We start from the raw sequence: 19,833 nt of genomic DNA, 5'->3' as shown, positions 1-19,833 counted from the left end.
GAAAAATCATTTTAAATTGTAACTATATTTTACAATACTACTGTTTTTAGAGTATTTAAAAAATTAAATTGTTCCAAACCTTTGGCGTGTAGTGTATATTTATGCTAAACTGATATATTTACTTTAAGATATGTGAATGTTGATGCTGTTCTGGTTGAATAGTTAATATCCGTGGTCACATTTCCCACAGAGTTGTGTATTCAGATCTGTTCTGAAAGAGTGTTCTATTCGCTCTCACACCACAGCTCCAAATTCTACTCGCTGCCTCTCGTGATCATTTCTCTGCAGACTTCAGCCTCCAACAGCACAGGTAAAACTCTGAACACTGCAATACTTCAAAACTACAGTTTCAGCAAATCTTTAGGAGAAAGTGATAGCATGGGTCAATTCAGGTTGCTTTTGTACAGATTGTGCCACAAAATGAATCTAGACTTTTTGGGGGTTTTTTGACCATTTTCGTTTATGTGTGCCTTTTTTTGCATGAACTTGTGACTTGCAATAGTTGTGGTCAGTGTAATGTTGGTTACTTAAGTATGTTCTTGGGAGCCAGCTCTCCAAAATACTTTTCAATGTGCATATTTTGATGTTTACATTTCTTTGAAATTTTGTGATATGACTACAGTGTAATTTTATACAATATTATGTTTATTTCAGTTAGACAGTGTGCTTTGTCATACAGAGTTTTAAAATGTGTATTGATAATGTATATTGATTTTATTTATGTAGAGACCACAAAGACATTTTCCTTGCCTGTGCACAAATGAAAAGCATGAGGCATATAGTGATTCTGATGACTCTCATAAGTGGTGAGTTAATCAGTGCAATTTAATTTTGCCTGTATATAGCAAAGAACATTACAAAGAACTTATTGTGTGCATTGTAAATGGAAATTGTATTCGACTTACTTTGTTAACAAATCAATAATCGAGATTTCTCATAGGTGCATTTGCTGCTCCATTTGTGAAGGGGGAGCAGGCCAAGAAATTTTTACGTCTAAAGAGGCAGTCTGGCTACTGGGACCCCAGTTATCCCCAGAACCAATGGGGTTACACCTTACAGGAGCAGGTGAACATTAGCAACACTAGCCTCAGACTGAAAATGTTTGGTAAAAGCTACTTGCATTGATCAGCTGATTATAGTGATTGTATGATGTATGAGTGAATTGGACCTAAAATACCCATTGCTTGCATCATATTTGGATTCTCTATAGCACTATTTACATTAATTAAAGAAACCCTCAAGGTTTATCTGTAGCATAGTAAAAAAGTTATATTTGTTCCCTTTCAGTCGGTCACTCCGAGTCACGTCGGTGACCGACGAATTGGGATCTCGCCAGAGAGACCAATCCACTTCGAGTGTAACTAAACGAGCCAATGGACATTGGTATGCGGTATTTTGCATCCGACTGCCACACCCCGCAGCACGGATATAAGAGGCAGCAGGTGCACCACATTAATTCATCTTTTTGCTTCGGAGCCGAGCGGTGGTGTATCACTACTGCTCTCCTGTCCTGCGAGTGACTGAGAAAGCAAGGAGTGTGGGCGTGACGGCAGTTAGCAGTGGTGGTCACTGTCTCATGGGAAAAAAGGAAAGATCGTTCTCCATGTGGACAGCCACACCAGGAGTGTGCGGTGGCCAGTTCCCCTGCGTGCTTCAGCACTAAAAGAGCATTTCTCTAAAAGAGCAACACGGGTGATTGCGTGTTTTTAAAGATGTCTTATCACCCATGCGTTTCTGGGTGTGGTCGTTTCCTGGCGCTTCAGGACGGTCACGATTGCTGCCTCACGTGTCTGGGCATTCAGCACATGTTCTTCTTGGGGGGACATGACCATCTCGGAGTTGCATAAAAGACTCCCCTATGTCAAACATGTGAGTCCCTCTGCCTCTGCTGCGATCCAGCATTCGTCCCGACACCCGGGGCGGCGCTGCGTCAGGTGGAGTCAGAGGTGATTTGAGGATCACGGTGAGGGCTTCCCCAAGTGGAGTTCCTCACCCCTCAAGCACTCCGCAGCTGGTGGAGCTGCCGACGGAGCGTGCATCTGACGACCAGATGTCAATCGCTGCATGGGTGGGCGAAGTCCTCTCTCTCCGGGGATAACGACCCGGCTGCGTTGCCCCCTTTGGGTGTGGTAGCGTTGTCCGAGCCAGACCCAGAGATGACGGCCATGCTTTCCCGGGCCGCCGAGAATGTCGGGCTCGTGTGGAATCCTCCACCGCGTCCCGATCCTTCAAGGCTGGATGAATGGTTTCTTGGTGGGGGTCGCACTGGTTCTCAGTGCCCCCTACGGTGCCATTCTTCCCAGAAGTGCATGAGGAGCTCACAAGATCATGGAAGGCACCATTTACTGCCCGAAACAAATCTTGTAGCTCCTCCGCCCTCGCCACCCTCGATGGTGGGGCCTCTTTGGGGTACGCGGGCATCCCCTCGGTGGAGCGGTCTGTGACCATGCAACTGTGTCCAACAGCCACTACCACTCTGCGGGGTGACCCGTGTCTCCCCTCACGGGCCTGTAAGTATTCGTCAGGTCTAACTGGCAGTGTTTGTGGGGAGGCGGCTTCTGCCCTCCACGCCATGGCGTTACTGCAGGTCCACCAGGCCAAAGCCCTGAAAGACCTGCACGAGGGTGGTCACGACCTGGCGGTTCTACATGAACTGCATGCTGCAACAGACCTCACGCTTCGAGCGACGAAGGTGCGATGTCCATGCTAGTCATCCAGGAGCGCCATCTCTGGCTGTGTCTAGCTGACATGAAGGACCATGAGAAGGTTCAGTTCCTGAATGCTCCCGTGTCGCAGACCGGCCTCTTCGGCGACGCTGTCGAGAGCTTTGCCCAGCAGTTCTTGCACATCACATCATGCACATCAAACACATCATGCGCCGGAGGAAACCTACTGCTTCCACTCCAGCTGCAGCCCCTCAGCCTGCTCGTCCACCAGGCAGTGTCGTGGAGCCGGTCGCAGGCAGGATGCCCAGCCCGTCCAGGCCCCCGCCAAAACTTGTGGTAAGCGCAAGTGCAAGAGGCCCTGAGATGGGCGACAGAGGGATGGAGGAGACTGCTCATCGGGAGATGGTGACTGCACCACTCCCTCGCCCGGAGGAGGGCCGGGTGGAGATTCTTTTGTTTCGTTTTGTCTTTGTTTGTCTTTGGTGCCCAAAACTTCAATAATAGAGCAGTTTCCTCAGTCTCTGGGTCTCAAGAGGAGGAGAGTTGCGAGCTGTGCATCACGGGTTCGCTTCCCTCCTCCTCTCTCACCAGCAGGCAGCAATGGGTTGCCCAAGAACACCCCTCCTGCCCATACGTGGAACCAGGTAAAGGCTGTAACACTCGAGTCCCCGCTTCATGTCGTCACACGACAGCCGGGCTGTCACAAGCCTCAAGCCAGGTCCCTGCGTTTCCTCCCGCACGAGGAGGAATCAGGTGAGTGTTACATTTCACACCCAGACTCTGCCCCCTGCCGTCACAGGCCCTCGGCTGGGTCCTGGTGGCGAAGGATGCGATAGAGCCGGTCCCTCCAGCCGATATGAGGTCAGGGTTTTACAGCCCTTACTTTATTGTGCCCAAGAAAAGCAGTGGGTTACAACCGATCTTGGATCTGCAAGTTTTGAACATGCGCTTCACAAGCTGCCGTTCAAGATGTTGACGCAGAAACGCATTTTCGAGTGCATCCGTCCCCAAGACTGGTTTGCAGCGATCGACCTGAATGACGCATACTTTCACGTCTCGATCCTCCTGTGACACAGGCCATTCCTGTAATTCACGTTTGAAGGTTGGGCATTTCAGTACAAGGTCCTGTCCTTTGGGCTGTCTCTGTCACCTCGTGTCTTCACCAAAGTAGTAGAGGCAGCCCTTGTTCCCTTGAGAGAACGGGGGGTGCGCATCCTCAACTATCTCGATGACTGCCTCATACTCACACAGTCTCGCAATTAGTTGTGCACACACAGGCACCTGGTGCTCAGACACCTCAGCCAGTTGGGTCTTCGGGTCAACTGGGAAAAGAGTCAAGTCAAGTCACCTTTATTCATATAGCGCTTTTAACAATACAGATTGTGTCAAAGCACTTAACAGTATCAAATTAGAGGATAGAGTGTCAGTAATGTCTAATGATAAGATTAAACACTCAATTTTCAGTTAAAGGCATTTCATTATTGAATTCAGAGATGTCATTGTCTAGCTCAGTTTAGTTTAAACAGTATCTGTGCAATCAAATCGCGCGATAATCGCTAGAAATTAAGTGTCCCCAACTGAGCAAGCCAGAGGCGACAGCGGCAAGGAACCAAAACTCCCTCTGAGACAGAATGGAGAAAAAAAAAAACCTTGGGAGAAACCAGGCTCAGTCGGGGGGCCAGTTCTCCTCTGACCAGACGAAACCCGCAGTTCAAAAGTTTATATTTCTATTTTAATTTTGTTGTGATTTCTAACAATAGTAGTATTATGTAGTTAGGTATTTTATTATATTTTATTTTATTTTATTTTATTTTTTTTATATTTTATTGTATTCAATCGAGGTTTTCACTGGGGATATGTCTCTGGGGCTCATCTGGGTGTCCTGGTCTCCGCTGACGATCAGGGCTGCAGACATCATCTCTTGGTGCTGATCCACCATCTGATCGGATACGGACTGAGAAACAGAATAGGAAAGAAACAGACAAATATTAGCGTAGATGCCATTCTACTTACGATGTAACGAGTACATCATGTGTTATGGGGAGTGTTCCCGGTTCCGGTTGATCTAATTAATGCAGCCTAACAATCCTTTAACGGATTTGAATAATAGAAGCGTATTAATGTGTTATGTGTAAGCCAGGCTAAAGAGATGGGTCTTTAATCTAGATTTAAACTGACAGAGTGTGTCTGCCTCCCGAACAGTGTTAGGTAGGTTGTTCCAGAGTTTGGGTGCTAAATAGGAATAGGGTCTGCCGCCCGCAGTCGATTTTGATATTCTAGGTATTATCAAACGGCCAGAGTTTTCAGAACGCATTGGACGTGGAGGACTATAATGTGATAAGAGCTCGCTCAAGTACTGAGGAGCTAAACCATTCAGGGCTTTATAAGTAATTAACAAGATTTTAAAATCTATCCGATGTTTGATAGGCAGCCAGTGCAGTGTTGACAGAACCGGGCTAATATGGTCATATTTCCTGGTTCTAGTAAGGACTCTAGCTGCTGCATTTTGGACCAACAAATGAGCAAACTTGTGCCAATGCAGAGGATCTCTTTTCTCGGCATGGATTTGGATTCGGTCATCCAGACAGCATGCCTCACCCAGGAACGTGCTCACGCGGTGCTGAACTGCCTCAAGACTTTATCAGGCCAGACAGCAATCCCACTGAAATTTTTTCAGAGGCTCCTGGGGCATATGGCGGCAGCTGTGGAGGTAGTTCCCCTCGGTCTGCTCCATATGAGACCGCTTCAGCACTGGCTCCATGGCCGAGTCGTGAAGTGGGCATGGCGACACGGTACTCACTGGGTTCAGCCAGGGCAGGGACGTTCTGGTCTGCACGGACAACACTGCGACCGTTGCATATATCAACCAGCAAGGCCCGCCACCTCCTCCTCTGGAGTCAGAAGCATCTGAGGTCCCTTCGTGCCATCTACATCCCAGGAGTGTTCAATCGGGCAGCCAACGAGCTGTCTCGAGCAGCACTTCCAGGGGCCATCCCCAGGTAGTTCAGCTGATTTGGAGGCGGTTCGGAGTTGCTCAGGTAGACCTGTTTGCATCTCCAGAAACCACCCACTGCCAGTGGTTCTACTCCCTAACCGAGGTAACGCTCGGCACGGATGCACTGGCACACAGCTGGCCCCTGGGCCTGCCCAAATATGCGTTCCCCCCCAGTGAGTCTACTAGCATTAGACACTGTGCAAGATCAGGGAGGACGAGGAGCAGGTCCTGTTAGTGGCTCCATATTAGCCCGACAGGGCCTGGTTCCCGGAATTCATGCTCCTCGTGACAGCCCCTCCCTGGCCGATTCCTCTGAGGAAGGATCTGCTTTCTCAGAGATGGGGCACCCTCTGGCACCCGCATCCAGACCTGTGGAAACTCCACATGTGGTCCCTGGACGGGACGCGGAGGTTCTAGGTGACCTACCCCAAGAGGTAGCACTTACTATCGCTTCAGCACGAGCACAGTCCACTAGACGGGCCTATGATCTGAAGTGGAACCTGTTCGTCGAATGGTGTTCCTCTCACCATGAGGATCCCTGGAGATGTTCGATCAGAGCCGTGCTTTCCTTCTTGCAGCAAGGATTGGAGCGTAGGCTGTCCCCCTCCACCCTTAAGGTTTACAGTCTTTTGCAGTCAGTCGAGTTGAAGTTTCTTTCTATGAAAACCCTACTCCTGACTGCACTGGCCTCTATCAAGAGGGTGGGGGACCTGCAGGCATTTTCGGTCGACGATTCGTGCCTTGAGTTCGGGCCGGCTGACTCCAGTGCAACACTGACCCCGGCCCAGCTACATGCCCAAGGTTCCTACCACTCCCTTCAGGGACCAGATGGTGAACCTGCAAGCGCTGTCCCTGGAGGAGGCAGACCCAGCCCTAGCTTTGCTCTGTCCTGTACGCACAGTATGTGGATAGAACTCAGAGCTTTAGGACCTCAGAACAGCTTTTTGTCTGTTACGGAGGACAGTAGAAGGGGAAGGCTGTCTCCAAGCAGAGGATGGCCCATTGGATAGTGGATGCCATCACCTTGACCTATGAAGCACAAGGTGTGCCCTGCCCGCTCAGGCTGCGTGCTCACTCCACTAAGGGTGTCGCATCATCCTGGGCGCTGGCTCATGGTGCCTCGCTAGCAGACATCTGTAGAGCTGTGGGCTGGGCGTCTCCTAACACGTTCGATAGGTTCTATAGCCTACGTGTCGAACCGGTTTCCTCCTGTGTTCTCACCTCAAACGGGTAATGGCACTGAGAGACCCAGTTCAGAGTCGGTTTGCGGCGTCCTTAATGCCTAAAATCTCCAGAGAGTTCCCTGACCGGGCAAACCCTGTTGAGTCCTCCAGCACTCCAGCGGCCAGACGTGGTGGAGCGTCTGGCGCCAGGCCTTCAGCCAATGAATTCTTGAAATCTGGTGTGAAGCTAGTGCCCATGTGAGTGACCCTGTTGGGATCTCATATGTTATTCCATGGTATACTTACTAGGGCCGTGTTTCCCTGGCAGACCACGATCTGCCGTCTCTAAATGATGCAGCCTGTGCCATCTCAGAGACTTCCATATGCAATAGGGCCCTACGGGGTTACTTCACATGAGTAAATGTAACTTAACCCCCTCCAGGTGGAAGGGCACACTTTCCCAGTGATATCCAAGTCCTACTGTTTGGGTTGCTCGAGGAACAGAAGTAGTCGACCTTCTCTGTGTAGAGCCTGGTCCTATCGTCTGCCTTCTAGGAAGGACCAGGGGCCTACACAGGGCACTGGAGGGGACACCTCCTGTGGCGCTTTGGTAGGGATCCCAATTCGTCAGTCACCGACGTGACTCGGAATGACCGACTGAAAGGGAACGTCTCGGTTACGTATGCAACCCTCATTCCCTGAAGGAGAGAACGGAGACGTCACATCCCGTCGCCACAGTCGCTGTACCACAGCTGAGCTGCCGGGTCACCAGTGGTGTGGCAGCCAGATGTGAAATACCGCATGCCAATGTCCATTGGCTGGTTTAGTTACACTCTAAGTGGATTGGTCTCTCTGGCGAGATCCCAATTTGTCGTCAATAGACGTGACGTCTCCGTTCCCTCCTTCAGGGAATGAGGATTACATACGTAACCGAGACGTTCACTTTAGAGGTTCTAAACATGAAATAACATTTTCTGGATTTAGACTTATCTTTATGTTTGAATTAAGATGTTGCTTTATAAAGTTGTTATTTAATTAGCCTACTTAATGAAATAGTTCTTCAATAAAATGAAAATATGTTGAAAATTTACTCACCCTCAGGCCCTTCAAGATGTACAGTAGATGAGTTTGTTTGTTCATTTAGAGAAATGTAGCATTACCTCACTTGCTCAGCAATGGATCCTCTGCAGCGAATGGGTGCCGTCAGAATGAGAGTCCAAACAGCTGATAAAAACAGAACATAAATCCACACCACTCCAGTCTCTCAATTAACAACTTGTGAAGTAAAAAGCTGTGTTTGAATGGAAACACACCCATTGTTCATGCGTTTTATCTTTAAACCATCACTTCTGGACAAAATATGAGTCCACAATAAATTCCTCCAGTGAAGAAAAAATCCATCCCCTGTTGTCCTCTTACATCAAAATCCACCAACATGTTTGTATAGAACTGTTTTTGGACTGGTTTCGCTTGTAAACAGTGCTCGATCTGTACAAATGTCTCTATTCAGATAAGACAACTTTTTCAATGTAGAAAGCAATGTTATGCATGAAGGACTTATATTTTAGCCAGTTTAAATGGTTTGTAAAATGTCTTAATAATGCATTTATTTCTCATAAACACAGCTTTTCGTGTTGTAAGACATTAATTGGTGGACTGGAGTTGTGTGGATTACTTGTGTGATGTTTTTATCTGCTGTTTGGACTCTCATTCTGACAGCACCCATTCACTGCAGAGGATCCATTGGTGAGTAAGTGATGTGATGCTAAATTTCTCCAAAACTGTCCCATGAAGTAACAAACTCATCTATATCAAGGATGTCTTGAGGGTGAGAACGTTTTAATTTTTGGGTGAATTATTCCTTTACATAATCAGTCTTACATTTTTTAAAGTCTATGTATACAATAGTAAAATGAATGGAAAACAAATTAAAATACAGTGCAACACATAAAAGAATGAATAAATTCTCCTAATGACATTAGGCTAAGTAAGTAGGCTAATTAGTACATCACAGCATCATGTTGTCTATGTGGCAGGCAAATGAATACTGGACTGATTTGAGAACAAATGCTCAGTATTACATGGACATGGGAAACCTGGTGTTTGACCGTTCTCTGGCTGAGTGAGTATCCTAAATAGTTTAAATTATGGTATTGAGAGCAATCCAATAAAATACCAAGGAAATAAATGTCTTCTTTCTCTCCATAGTGAGACCAATAGGCTCTACATGGACATGCTGAGGGATGTAAGAGCACAGCTGGATGCACACACAGGCCAGCAGTGATTGATATGGACAAAAACGATCGACTGATTAAGTCAGTGGCGAGTGCTGAGGCTGCTTTGCTGATCTCAGGGTTGTGAGCAGAGCAGCAGCCAATTTTAAGCAAAGAGTTCTCTCAGAGATTGCAGCTAATTTGCAGCAATGCTTTTTAGCATAGTATAAAGCGCTTATACAGTATGAAGGACCAGAGCACTTAAAAGTAAAATTTTGGTCATTATTAAATATGTCAGATAAAGAAAAGCGTTTGGCAAATGCTTTGTGAAAATGTTATTACATTTTATTATTACTTTTTCATTTTTACCACAAATCAAACAAACTAAATAAATCTATGTTTTTATATTTGAACATTTATTTATTTACATTTTTATTTTTTGTTGGTTTAATTTTTAAGTGGCGCGTATACAGCATTCCATAGATGGCATGACATGTCAATCATAGCAAATTATTTTAAACTATTTTGTATTGACTGACAGTCAACTGTAAAAAAAAAAAAAAAATTTTTATATGTTATTACAAATTAAAAATAAACGACTAGAAATCGTTGTCAGCAACTAAAATACGCATTCTTTTTCTTTTTTACATATAGGCTGTTTTCTTGATGCTAAAAAAAAATATCCTATTATGCCAACTTCCTATTTATATGTTCAGTTATGTAGGCTGATATTCGCAATTACTTAACAATAAAGAATTTTGCATTTACACCTTTGTTGGATTTATTAAAAAGCGCTTTATAAAGATCAGTATTTTAAAAGCCTATTCTTCATTTGAGGAATGTAGCCGCAATTCACGCGCGACGACCATATTATTGCATCATCCCCGACTGTATTATGATACCGTGTTCTTATGGCCTGTTTTTCTATGTACGCACACTGATGTTTTCATCCACACAATTCTGCCATTCTTCCGAACGGCTTTCAACGCCCTTTTGGCCAGACGCGCTTTACATAGGCTACTGCAACATGTCGCGCCAGTGATGCGCGCAACCTTCCGTGTTATGTAACACTGTAGAGCTCCATCAGCGAGGATGATGCGTGATGCTCTGCTTGGGCTGTTTCCACGTAATGACGGATGCTGAGCTGCGTCCCACTCCCCCTCCCCTGCTCCATACGAATAGTCCTCCATGCTGCCAACAGACGGACATTACACGGCCGAGGAAGACAACAAACAGCCTCCATCACTAGTGAGTAGATGCATAACATCTCACTGCATTGTGGATAAATTAGGGCATATTAAACAATCGGTTAGCGATGTGGTTGCCTGTTGTCATTTTGAACTAGAGTCTGTGGGACACAAATTGGCGTTTATGTCAGTTTCGTGATCAAATGGAAACGCGGTCATTGTAGTCTATTTAACAGCGTCAATATCATTGTATTGCTGTTTCATGTCTAGGAGGGACTCGCACTCGACGTTTGATGCATATCACCCAGTGGAGGACAAATAGCCCTTCAGTTTTTGTATGGCTAAACAAATGAAATCTATCAATACTTGATATGCAATTAAGTTCTAATTAAAAATCATTGGAGATTTAGTTGAACTCTCCTGCCAGTATGGTTTGTCACAGAGTAAGCTGTGGCCAATCTGTTTTAGTCTATAGGCATATAGTGCTTTAAAATAAGAAATTAAAACCATGTGTTGTGTTTCCCACCCTATAGGGGTTGAGATTTTTACCAGTGTAGGTTGGTGTTAATGTCCGAGTGCCGCCATGGCAAACAGGGGACCAAGCTATGGGCTCAGCCGTGAGGTCCAAGAGAAGATTGAACAGAAATACAATGCGGATTTGGAGGCTCGGCTTGTGGAATGGATCCTGGCCCAGTGTGGTGACGACTTGGAGCGACCTGAACCTGGCAGACAGAACTTCCAGAAATGGCTCACGAGTGGAACAGTAGGTGTTGAATAAGGAATAGGAGCAAGGAAATTATAGGGAGGTCATTTAAAATTGTTATATTAATGTCAGCAACTAATTTTTAACATGGGGAACCTAAAACAATTTAATTAACCTTTCCCTATATCTTACACATCTAAGAGCTGGAATCATAATTTGGAATGATAATTGCATTGCGGAATAATAAAATAATCATGTGACATGATTATGACACTGAAACAATTTTTTACTCAGAAATTACTAGTATTTTTGAATTAATTACAAAGAAACAGCAATTAACAAAAATTTTGAAGTAGAATAGCTAAAATAGTATTTTCTTGTAAAAATATACTTCAGTAATATTATTCACGTATTCAGGACATTTTTTATCAAATGAAGTGTACTTCACTTTGTGGTAAAAAAATAAATAAATCCTTGCCACTTTTGCATTTTTGAAAAAAGTTTGGGTAATATTTTCTGAACAGGTATGCATGGATACACACTTCATAGATACACAAATTCACCGGAAATAGTGTGCCATTCATGCATGTCTGAGAAACACTGTACTATAATTTGCGAAGCACTAATTGTAATTTTGCTCTTGCTATTTTAATAATATGCAAAAACCGAGATGGAGCAATTTTACAGGATACCTTAGAAGACACAGACACCTTTCTGTCTCTTAGTTATTGTTTTAGTAATCACTAGGATGCATTATTTAGAATCTGGCAGAACTTAAATGAAATATGTTCCTCCTTTCACTCTTCGCTCTTCCTGTCTCTTAACCCCTTCCCAGATTCTCTGCCGGCTCATCAACAGTCTGTACCCCAGTGGTGAGGAACCAATTAAGAAAATTACAGAAAGTAGTATGGTCTTTAAGCAAATGGAAAAGATTTCTCAGTTCCTGCAGGCTGCTGAAGACTATGGTGTCAATAGAGGAGACATATTCCAAACTGTTGATCTTTGGGAAGGTAACACACACACACACACACACACATGCATCTTCCCTGCCACTATATCTAAACCAGATTTAAAGATGAGCATCATTTTAAACCTGTTTTACTAGTGAGGTTTCACTCACATATTTGAAAGGTTTCACTTCATTAATTCATTTTGAAATAGTGAAGACATTTTGGCCCACAGAAGTAAGTACTTTACCTAAAGTATGATTTGATCTGATTTTAACTTATTTGGCAAGTTTTCAAAACTATACAAGAAACACACAAATATCCCATACAATTTAAAAATGGTTGAGGATAAAATAAACAGAATAAAACCTATGGCTTATTTCCATTGTGGTGTTATCACAATATCCCTATCCTATACTAATTTTAAAATAACACAACCATCACATACTATACATAAAAAATTACCAAAAAAAAAACAAATCTAATTACTAATTTGAACAACTGCTGTACCAAAAAGGCCGCATAGGGTAAACGTACCTATTAAGCTCACCAAAATCTACATTGAGACATTTTTAGTGCACAAAATATTGGTTTTCAATACAAAAAGTTATGTTAAAATAAAATATTAATCTCTCACACAAAAATATTTAATTTTATTTTAAATGACAAAAGCATTTCAATTAAGATATACATCATTAAATTCAAAAAGTCTGTCTGTGCTTAATAGGTACATTTGTGTGTTAATAGGTCACATCATGTTTTATTAAAAATTCTTGTTTATTTTAAACAACCTTTTTAAAGAATAATTGAAAAATATATTTTTTGAAGGTACAAAGTCGATCACAAAAAAAACAGAACACTAAAATCAAGCAGCAAGGCATTCAGTTCGATCAGTTATATATTCATAATGAAGTGTCATTTAAGCACATTGCAACATCTAGTCCACGTTCATCTAAGTAACACATTCAAAAATCAAATAAAACAAACCAATAAAACATTTCATTCTTGGGGATGAACACAGAAACTAGCCTCATTGTGAAACCTCTTTTTAAATGGATTTTTGCTGCGATTTCCACAGATGTAGCCTGAAGAAGTTGATGCTAGTTGCCAAAGGTCAGAGCCAGTCTGCAGATTTGAGTCGACTGAATCCATAAAAAAAATGTATTAACTTAATATAAAGTGACAACCATCAGTTGCTTAAAGAGCTCACACTGAGCTTAATTGGAGCAGCAACAATTTTTAATAAATTTCATGTAATATTTGTTAAAATGACAGGATTTTGCTAAATAAATTGTCTAGGTCATGTATTAAGTTCATACATATTTTATTATGAACAACTATTATTAACAATATCTATGAAAGTATACTTTTTCTTATTGATGTCACACTGAAGCTGTGTGATTTTCATAGTACTGTACCCTTTAAGCTCACCTTAAAATAATATGAAATCTTTAAAAATTACAGCAGTGTAAAACCACAGACCAGCAATAAACTGTCAATTTATAATATTATGGATGTAAAAGTACAAGCCAGTAATGCCTGTGCAGTAATATATTAGTGTAGCACACAATATACAGCTAGTCAGCTAACTGTGTTCTGTAGCATCTGCGCTGTGTTGCTAAAACAAATCTTTTGGATCTGATGTAATTATTTCCCACATTCAAGTTCCAGGTTATAATATGCAAAAGTCTGAACATTAATCTCTTAATTTTACAGTAAGTAGTGAAACTTACCCAAAATAAAGGCTTAAACATCTAAAAAATGCTCATTTAAAGGGCTCCTCTTTTGGTGAAAGTTTTCAGACAGCTTTCAAAATGGCCGCCAGACAGTGTGAACACATGGGGACCCATATTTCAGTGTGCAAATTTCTGATTGACTTGAAATTATAGGAGGTATATAGTAACAAACACATCAATTGGTTAAGACATCAAGTAGGATAATAAATTATTTTTTCTTTTTATAATCTGAGCTCAAAAATGGAAGTGTGCTTAATAGGTACGTTTACCCCAACTGAAGTGTGGTTGTATCGATGCACCTGACAACAACTTTAGGTATGAACATCCAGTAAATCCAATTTAATTCTACCGCATATTTTATTAAGAGCATTTCTACCTATAAATTCACCTGTTAAAGAAGACACCCTCAGTAATTAACAACATTCTCTGATTCTATAACCTTATCATCAAACTTCATCATAAATCAGCATTCTTATGCAGTCTCCCTCAAGAGAATGGACTGAGTCTTACCTAAATGTAAGGAAAGTTTATTACCCAAAAACCAAGTGGACACCTCTTGTAACTGACAAGACTTGCTATCCTCAAGGACTCTTTTGCTTTGATGAGATGCTAAAATTGCTGCATCATCTGAATGAAGAGTTCTACCAAATATGCTAATTTAAGATAATTTATATTAGAAAAAATAAAGGACTTAAAACGCTTCCTTGAAGAACACCACAGGTAATTGGTAACACGCTAGACAATATACCTTTAACATCTACTCTCTGACTTCTGTTTTCAAGATAAGATTGTACCCACCAAATAGCCTCTTCATTGCGCCCTATTGCCCTTAATTTATACAATGAAATGGAATGATCTATTCTACAGTATCAAAAGCCTTCTAATATCTAACATAATCTGCATAATTTACCACTATCAACCATCTTTCTTATCCTATCAGTCATATGGCTTTGCATACATGTCTCAGTGGAAGTCTAAAGAAGATCATACAAAATGTTATTTCTACTATTTTCAGTCCGGTCATCTTCATTATCTCTAACAATATCCACCTTACTGCCCTTTTTATATACTCTGGCACTATTTAACTCATTAGGGATTTTGTCTATAGACATAAATTATGTCTATATTATGTAGCATGCATTGTCTTTAATCAAATATATTACTTTTGTAATATACATTTACATTTAGTCATTTAGCAGACACTTTTATCCAAAGCGAATTACAAATGAGGACAATAGAAGCAATCAAAATCAACAAAAGAGCAATAAAATGTATGACAAGTCTTGGTCAGCCCAACGCAGTATACATAGTTTTTTTATTTTATTTTATTTTTATATATGTACATATACATACATACATACATACATACATACACACACACACACCCACACATCCATTTATACATATATGTGTATATATATATATATATATATATATATATATATATGTGTGTGTGTGTGTGTGTGTGTATATATATATATATATATATATATATATATATATATACATACACTGTATATACATATACTGTATATACTGTGTATATACACTGAACAAAATGATAAACTCAACACTTTTGTTTTTGCCCCCATTTTTCATGAGCTGAACTCAAAGATCTAAGACTTTTTCTATGTACACAAAAGGCCTATTTCTCTCAAATATTGTTCACAAATCTGTCTAAATCTGTGTTAGTGACTACATTTACATGGACATCAGTAATCTAATTATTTACCTTATTCTGAATAAGACAATATTATGATTAAGGTGTTTACATGAGTTGCTTTTAAAATAATCCTTTCATGTTCCCGTTTTACATGTTATAGTACATAGATCGATTAATGGCATGCGTCATTACGTTACCACGCGACTCCATCCGACGTCTCCTCCAGAATTTCAGGTATAAACATATAGTCCGTCTTCGTGATGATGCCATATACAGTTTTGGGTGTTTCATTTTTAATTTTATGAAAGCTTCAAGTGCAGTTAATTATTTGTACGCGCATACAGACGAGGGCGGTGTTGAAGCTCTTTTATTTGCCATCAAACAGTTGACTGCTGCCGTGTGTATCCTGTCGTAAAATGCGGTGAAAAGTTCTACACGACGGTAATAGTTTGATTAAGGGGTTTACATGTCTGTACTGCACCTCGATAATGCGACTAAAATAGGAATACTCCACATGTCTTAATTCGATTTGTGTTTACTTCGATTATGACTTTAGCCGGATTAAGGTAATCAAAAATCTCTGTTTACATGGTAGACTCTTAATCAGAGTATTGTCTTAATCGTATTAAAATCGGAGTATTGATGTCCATGTAAACGCAGTCAGTGAGCACTTCTCCTTTGCCGAGATACTCCATCTACCTCACAGGTGTGGCATATCAAGATGCTGATTAGACAGCATGATTATTGCGCAGGTGTGCCTTAGGCTGGCCACAATAAAAGGCCACTCTAAAATGTGCAGTTTTACTGTATTGGGGGGGTCCGAAAACCAGTCAGTATCTGGTGTGACCACCATTTGCCTCACACAGTGCAACACATCTCCTGCATAGAGTTGATCAGGTTGTTGATTGATTGTCTTCAATGGCTGTATGAAGTTGCTGGATATTGGCAGGAACTGGAACACGCTGTCGTATACGCCTATCCAGAGCATCCCAAACATGCTCAATGGGTGACATGTCCGGTGAGTATGCTGGCCATGCAAGAACTGGGATGTTTTCAGCTTCCAGGAATTGTGTACAGATCCTTGCAACATGGGGCCATGCATTATCAACATGAGGTGATGTCGTGGATGAATGGCACAACAATGGGCCTCAGGATCTCGTCACGGTATCTCTGTGCATTCAAAATGCCATCAATAAAATGCACCTGTGCTGGTCTCAGACAAACTGGGAGGTGAAGATGCTGGATGTGGAGGTCCTGGGCTGGTGTGGTTACACGTGGTCTGCGGTTGTGAGGCCGGTTGGATGTACTGCCAAATTCTCTGAAACTCCTTTGGAGACGGCTTATGGTAGAGAAATGAATATTCAATTCACGGGCAACAGCTCTGGTGGACATTCCTGCAGTCAGCATGCCAATTGCACGCTCCCTCAGAACTTGCGACATCTATGGCATTGTGCTGTGTGATAAAACTGCACATTTTAGAGTGGCCTTTTATTGTGGCCTGCCTAAGGCACACCTGTGCAATAATCATGCTGTCTAATCAGCATCTTGATATGCCACACCTGTGAGGTGGATGGAGTATCTCGGCAAAGGAGAAGTGCTCACTAACACAGATTTAGACAGATTTGTGAACAATATTTGAGAGAAATAGGCCTTTTGTGTACATAGAAAAAGTCTTAGATCTTTGAGTTCAGCTCATGAAAAATGGGGGCAAAAACAAAAGTGTTGCGTTTATAATTTTGTTCAGTGTATATATATATTTATATATATTTACACTCTAAAAAATGCTGGGTTAAATACAACCCAGCACTAGGTAAAATATGAACGAACCCCGCGATTGGGTTACTGCCCAGAAGGTTGGGTTAAAGATTTAACCCAACTGTTGGTTGAAAATAACCCAGCATGTGTTCTGTCCAATATTTACCCAGCACTGTGTAAATGCATAAAAAGAAAACAAGTAGATGGAATGGAAAAAGAAGAAAAACAAGCAGTTGGAAAATGAATAGAGAGTGCCAGAGTTAGAGGGTCAAATAAAGATGGAAGAGATGTGTTTTTAGCCGTTTCTTGAAGAATATACAGTTGGTCTATAATTTCAGATCATAAGGTTGCATTACAAACAATCCTTATCCATCAGTTTGACTGAATGAGATGTACATTTTCCTTCATTATCTATATTCATATATCAAAAATCCTCATTAGTTTGATTAGGGTTGGAGCTAAACTCTGCAGGAAAGTGGCCCTCGAGGGCCAGAGTTGAGAACTCCTGATTTAACTATTGTCATTAACATGGTGTATATGGGACTGTACAAAATGCCTTTGGCAAGCACTGTGTCACAGGTATCATGTTCATAAGGCTTTTTGCTCTGTTTTAAAGGAAAGGACATGGCTGCAGTCCAGGGGACACTGATGGCTCTGGGAAGTGAAGCTCTGACAAAGGATGATGGACATTACCGTGGAGACAAAGACTGGTTTCATAGGTGAGCCGAACAAAGAAGGGTGTCACTCATTTGCACTTTGCCCATAGATGGACTGAGACCCCCGGTCAGGAAACTCTCTGGGCCTCTGCAGCAAAGCCTTCTTTCCTGGTGTAAAAAAAAGTCTAAAAATAAATTTTGTTTATCTTTAATTTCCTATGCATATCCAGTCACTTTCAGCTCCTGATTGTGTCCGTTGAGGCTTTGTCAGTGTACAAACGAAAAGTGGTGAAAGGTTATCTAATCAGAACTTAGCCATCACAGCCTATTCTTGCAGAATTGCCAACAGTGCAAACGAATAGAATCTAAATTCAGATTCTTCAGCCAATCAAATTGTTTTATTTGTACCTGGTGGGTGCAGTCTTTGCAGAGGCTGTCTAGCTGGCGTTAAGTCAGTCATGCATTAAGTGATGTAGGTAATTAGAGTGTGAACAGTGATTATTTGCAAGAGACCTTCTGTAAGAACTGCTGATTCATTACAAATTGATTATTTTCATTTCAAATAATCATTAAGTGCTTTTGGTGTTATCTAAATTGGCTATTGCCTATAAACAACAGTGTAGATGCACTTTTGGGTGACCCTCATCGAGTTCGAGGTCCTCATAATTATGAGCTAAAAAAATGCGAGGATGACATAAAAAGTTGAAATATGAGATACATTTTTTTACCTTTTCTCCTTTACCATAATTTCAACTTTTTGTCATAATGACTTATGTCATAATTAAGATTTTTTTTACCTCATAATTTAGACTTTTTATTTCATGACTTTTTAATGTTGTGTCATTAATAATAACTTTATATCTCATAATTATGTCTTTGTATCTCACACTGAAAAAAATTATTCATTGAATTTACTAAATTATTTTAAGGTAAGTGGTTGCAATCAATTTATTTTAGCTACATTTAAATAAACAAATTTTGTTGAAAGTTAGTCAACTAAATTTGTTTATTTAAATGTAGCTATAATAAATTGATTGCAACCACTTACCTTAAAAAAATGTAGTAAATTCAATGAATGTTTTTTTTTTTTTCAGTGCATAATTTCAGCATTTTATGCCAATTATTTTTTTACCAAAGCATGATTTTTTTCTTATTTGACAAAAATTTGCTTATATACCATTTTCATGTCTTAAGCATCAGATTTTTTTAGATTGAAAAAATAACCAGTGGCACCGCATTGGCTTAAACTAACTTAAAGACCAAAATCAGTGATGGAAAATAAGAAAAAAAAACAGTGTTTTAATTTATACTTAAAATTCAGTGTTTCAACACAACTTCTGCACTTTATGTGGACTGGCACGTGCAACGGTATGTGTTCGCATAGAGCACAAGACAGTACACTCTCAGAAATAAAGATACAAAAGCTGTCACTGGGGTGGTACCTTTTCAAAAGGTACACTTTTGTACCTATTAGGTTAAAATATGTACACTTTAAGTACTAATATGTACCTTTAAGGTACCAAAATGGACCCTTTAGGTACAAACATGTACCTTTTGAAAAGGTACCGCACCAGTGACAGCTTTTGTACCTTTATTTCTCACTGGTCTTGTTATAGTCACAATCCCAACATTCCAAAAGGCCAATGAGCATGTATGAAGAAAGAATAATTAGTTGTGAGGTTAATGGCTTTGGATCTTTGAAATACATTCTGAACATTCTGTCGTGTTATCAGTGACAAAAACTATCTTTTTTGTAATTTTTCAAAAGAAAGACCAGAGAAAATCAACACAAATTTATTTGCTGCTAATAAAATTGGACCAGACTTTATGCCAACAGTCAGAAGTCTGGATCTACGGGACTAAATCAAATACAGCTACTCCATCTCATGCAACCTCTAAACACACACTTCCTGCATTTGAATGTTTTTATTGTGTTTTAGGAAAGCCAAGGTCCACAAGAGGGAGTTTTCTGAGGAGCAGCTGCGTCAAGGTCGCAGTCTTATCGGCTTGCAAATGGGAACCAATCGTGGAGCATCTCAATCTGGCATGGTAGGGTACGGCACCCCACGGCAAATCATGCGGTATGACTCTCCTCGACACAATGGACATCAGAGCAATCCCTAAACACCATACAGTCTGGTATTTAAAA

General features: G+C 41.2%; 2 protein-coding genes across 2 annotated transcripts; both read left to right on the top strand.

Annotated features, from left to right (window-relative positions):
• The first annotated feature begins 730 nt into the window (after positions 1 to 730).
• LOC131541582 (uncharacterized protein C3orf85-like) lies at positions 731 to 9,158 on the top strand. The gene is made up of 4 exons (XM_058777425.1): positions 731 to 806; positions 941 to 1,065; positions 8,861 to 8,946; positions 9,033 to 9,158. The coding sequence occupies exons 1-4, from the start codon at positions 761 to 763 to the stop codon at positions 9,106 to 9,108; spliced, it is 333 nt and encodes a 110-aa protein (XP_058633408.1). The 5' UTR covers positions 731 to 760; the 3' UTR covers positions 9,109 to 9,158.
• A 785-nt stretch (positions 9,159 to 9,943) lies between these two features.
• On the top strand, positions 9,944 to 19,810 carry tagln3a (transgelin 3a). The gene is made up of 5 exons (XM_058776281.1): positions 9,944 to 10,285; positions 10,758 to 10,987; positions 11,763 to 11,937; positions 17,645 to 17,747; positions 19,625 to 19,810. The coding sequence occupies exons 2-5, from the start codon at positions 10,808 to 10,810 to the stop codon at positions 19,806 to 19,808; spliced, it is 642 nt and encodes a 213-aa protein (XP_058632264.1). The 5' UTR covers positions 9,944 to 10,285; positions 10,758 to 10,807; the 3' UTR covers positions 19,809 to 19,810.
• The last annotated feature ends 23 nt before the right edge of the window (positions 19,811 to 19,833 follow it).

Source organism: Onychostoma macrolepis, chromosome 05 (genome assembly GCF_012432095.1).
Source record: "Onychostoma macrolepis isolate SWU-2019 chromosome 05, ASM1243209v1, whole genome shotgun sequence".
NCBI lineage: Eukaryota > Metazoa > Chordata > Actinopteri > Cypriniformes > Cyprinidae > Onychostoma > Onychostoma macrolepis.
The sequence above is the reverse complement of the archived record's forward strand: the minus strand, read 5'-3'. Positions and strand labels throughout refer to the sequence as shown.

What these genes read in the sequence shown, in the direction of transcription:
- LOC131541582 (XM_058777425.1), top strand. Translation starts at nt 761, where the DNA reads ATGAAAAGCATGAGGCATATAGTGATTCTGATGACTCTCATAAGTG. An exon ending in TCTGATGACTCTCATAAGTG is followed by an intron (nt 807 to 940) that starts GTGAGTTAATCA and finishes GATTTCTCATAG; the next exon opens with GTGCATTTGCTGCTCCATTT. An exon ending in GTTACACCTTACAGGAGCAG is followed by an intron (nt 1,066 to 8,860) that starts GTGAACATTAGC and finishes TCTATGTGGCAG; the next exon opens with GCAAATGAATACTGGACTGA.
- tagln3a (XM_058776281.1), top strand. Translation starts at nt 10,808, where the DNA reads ATGGCAAACAGGGGACCAAGCTATGGGCTCAGCCGTGAGGTCCAAGAG. An exon ending in AATGGCTCACGAGTGGAACA is followed by an intron (nt 10,988 to 11,762) that starts GTAGGTGTTGAA and finishes ACCCCTTCCCAG; the next exon opens with ATTCTCTGCCGGCTCATCAA. An exon ending in GACAAAGACTGGTTTCATAG is followed by an intron (nt 17,748 to 19,624) that starts GTGAGCCGAACA and finishes ATTGTGTTTTAG; the next exon opens with GAAAGCCAAGGTCCACAAGA.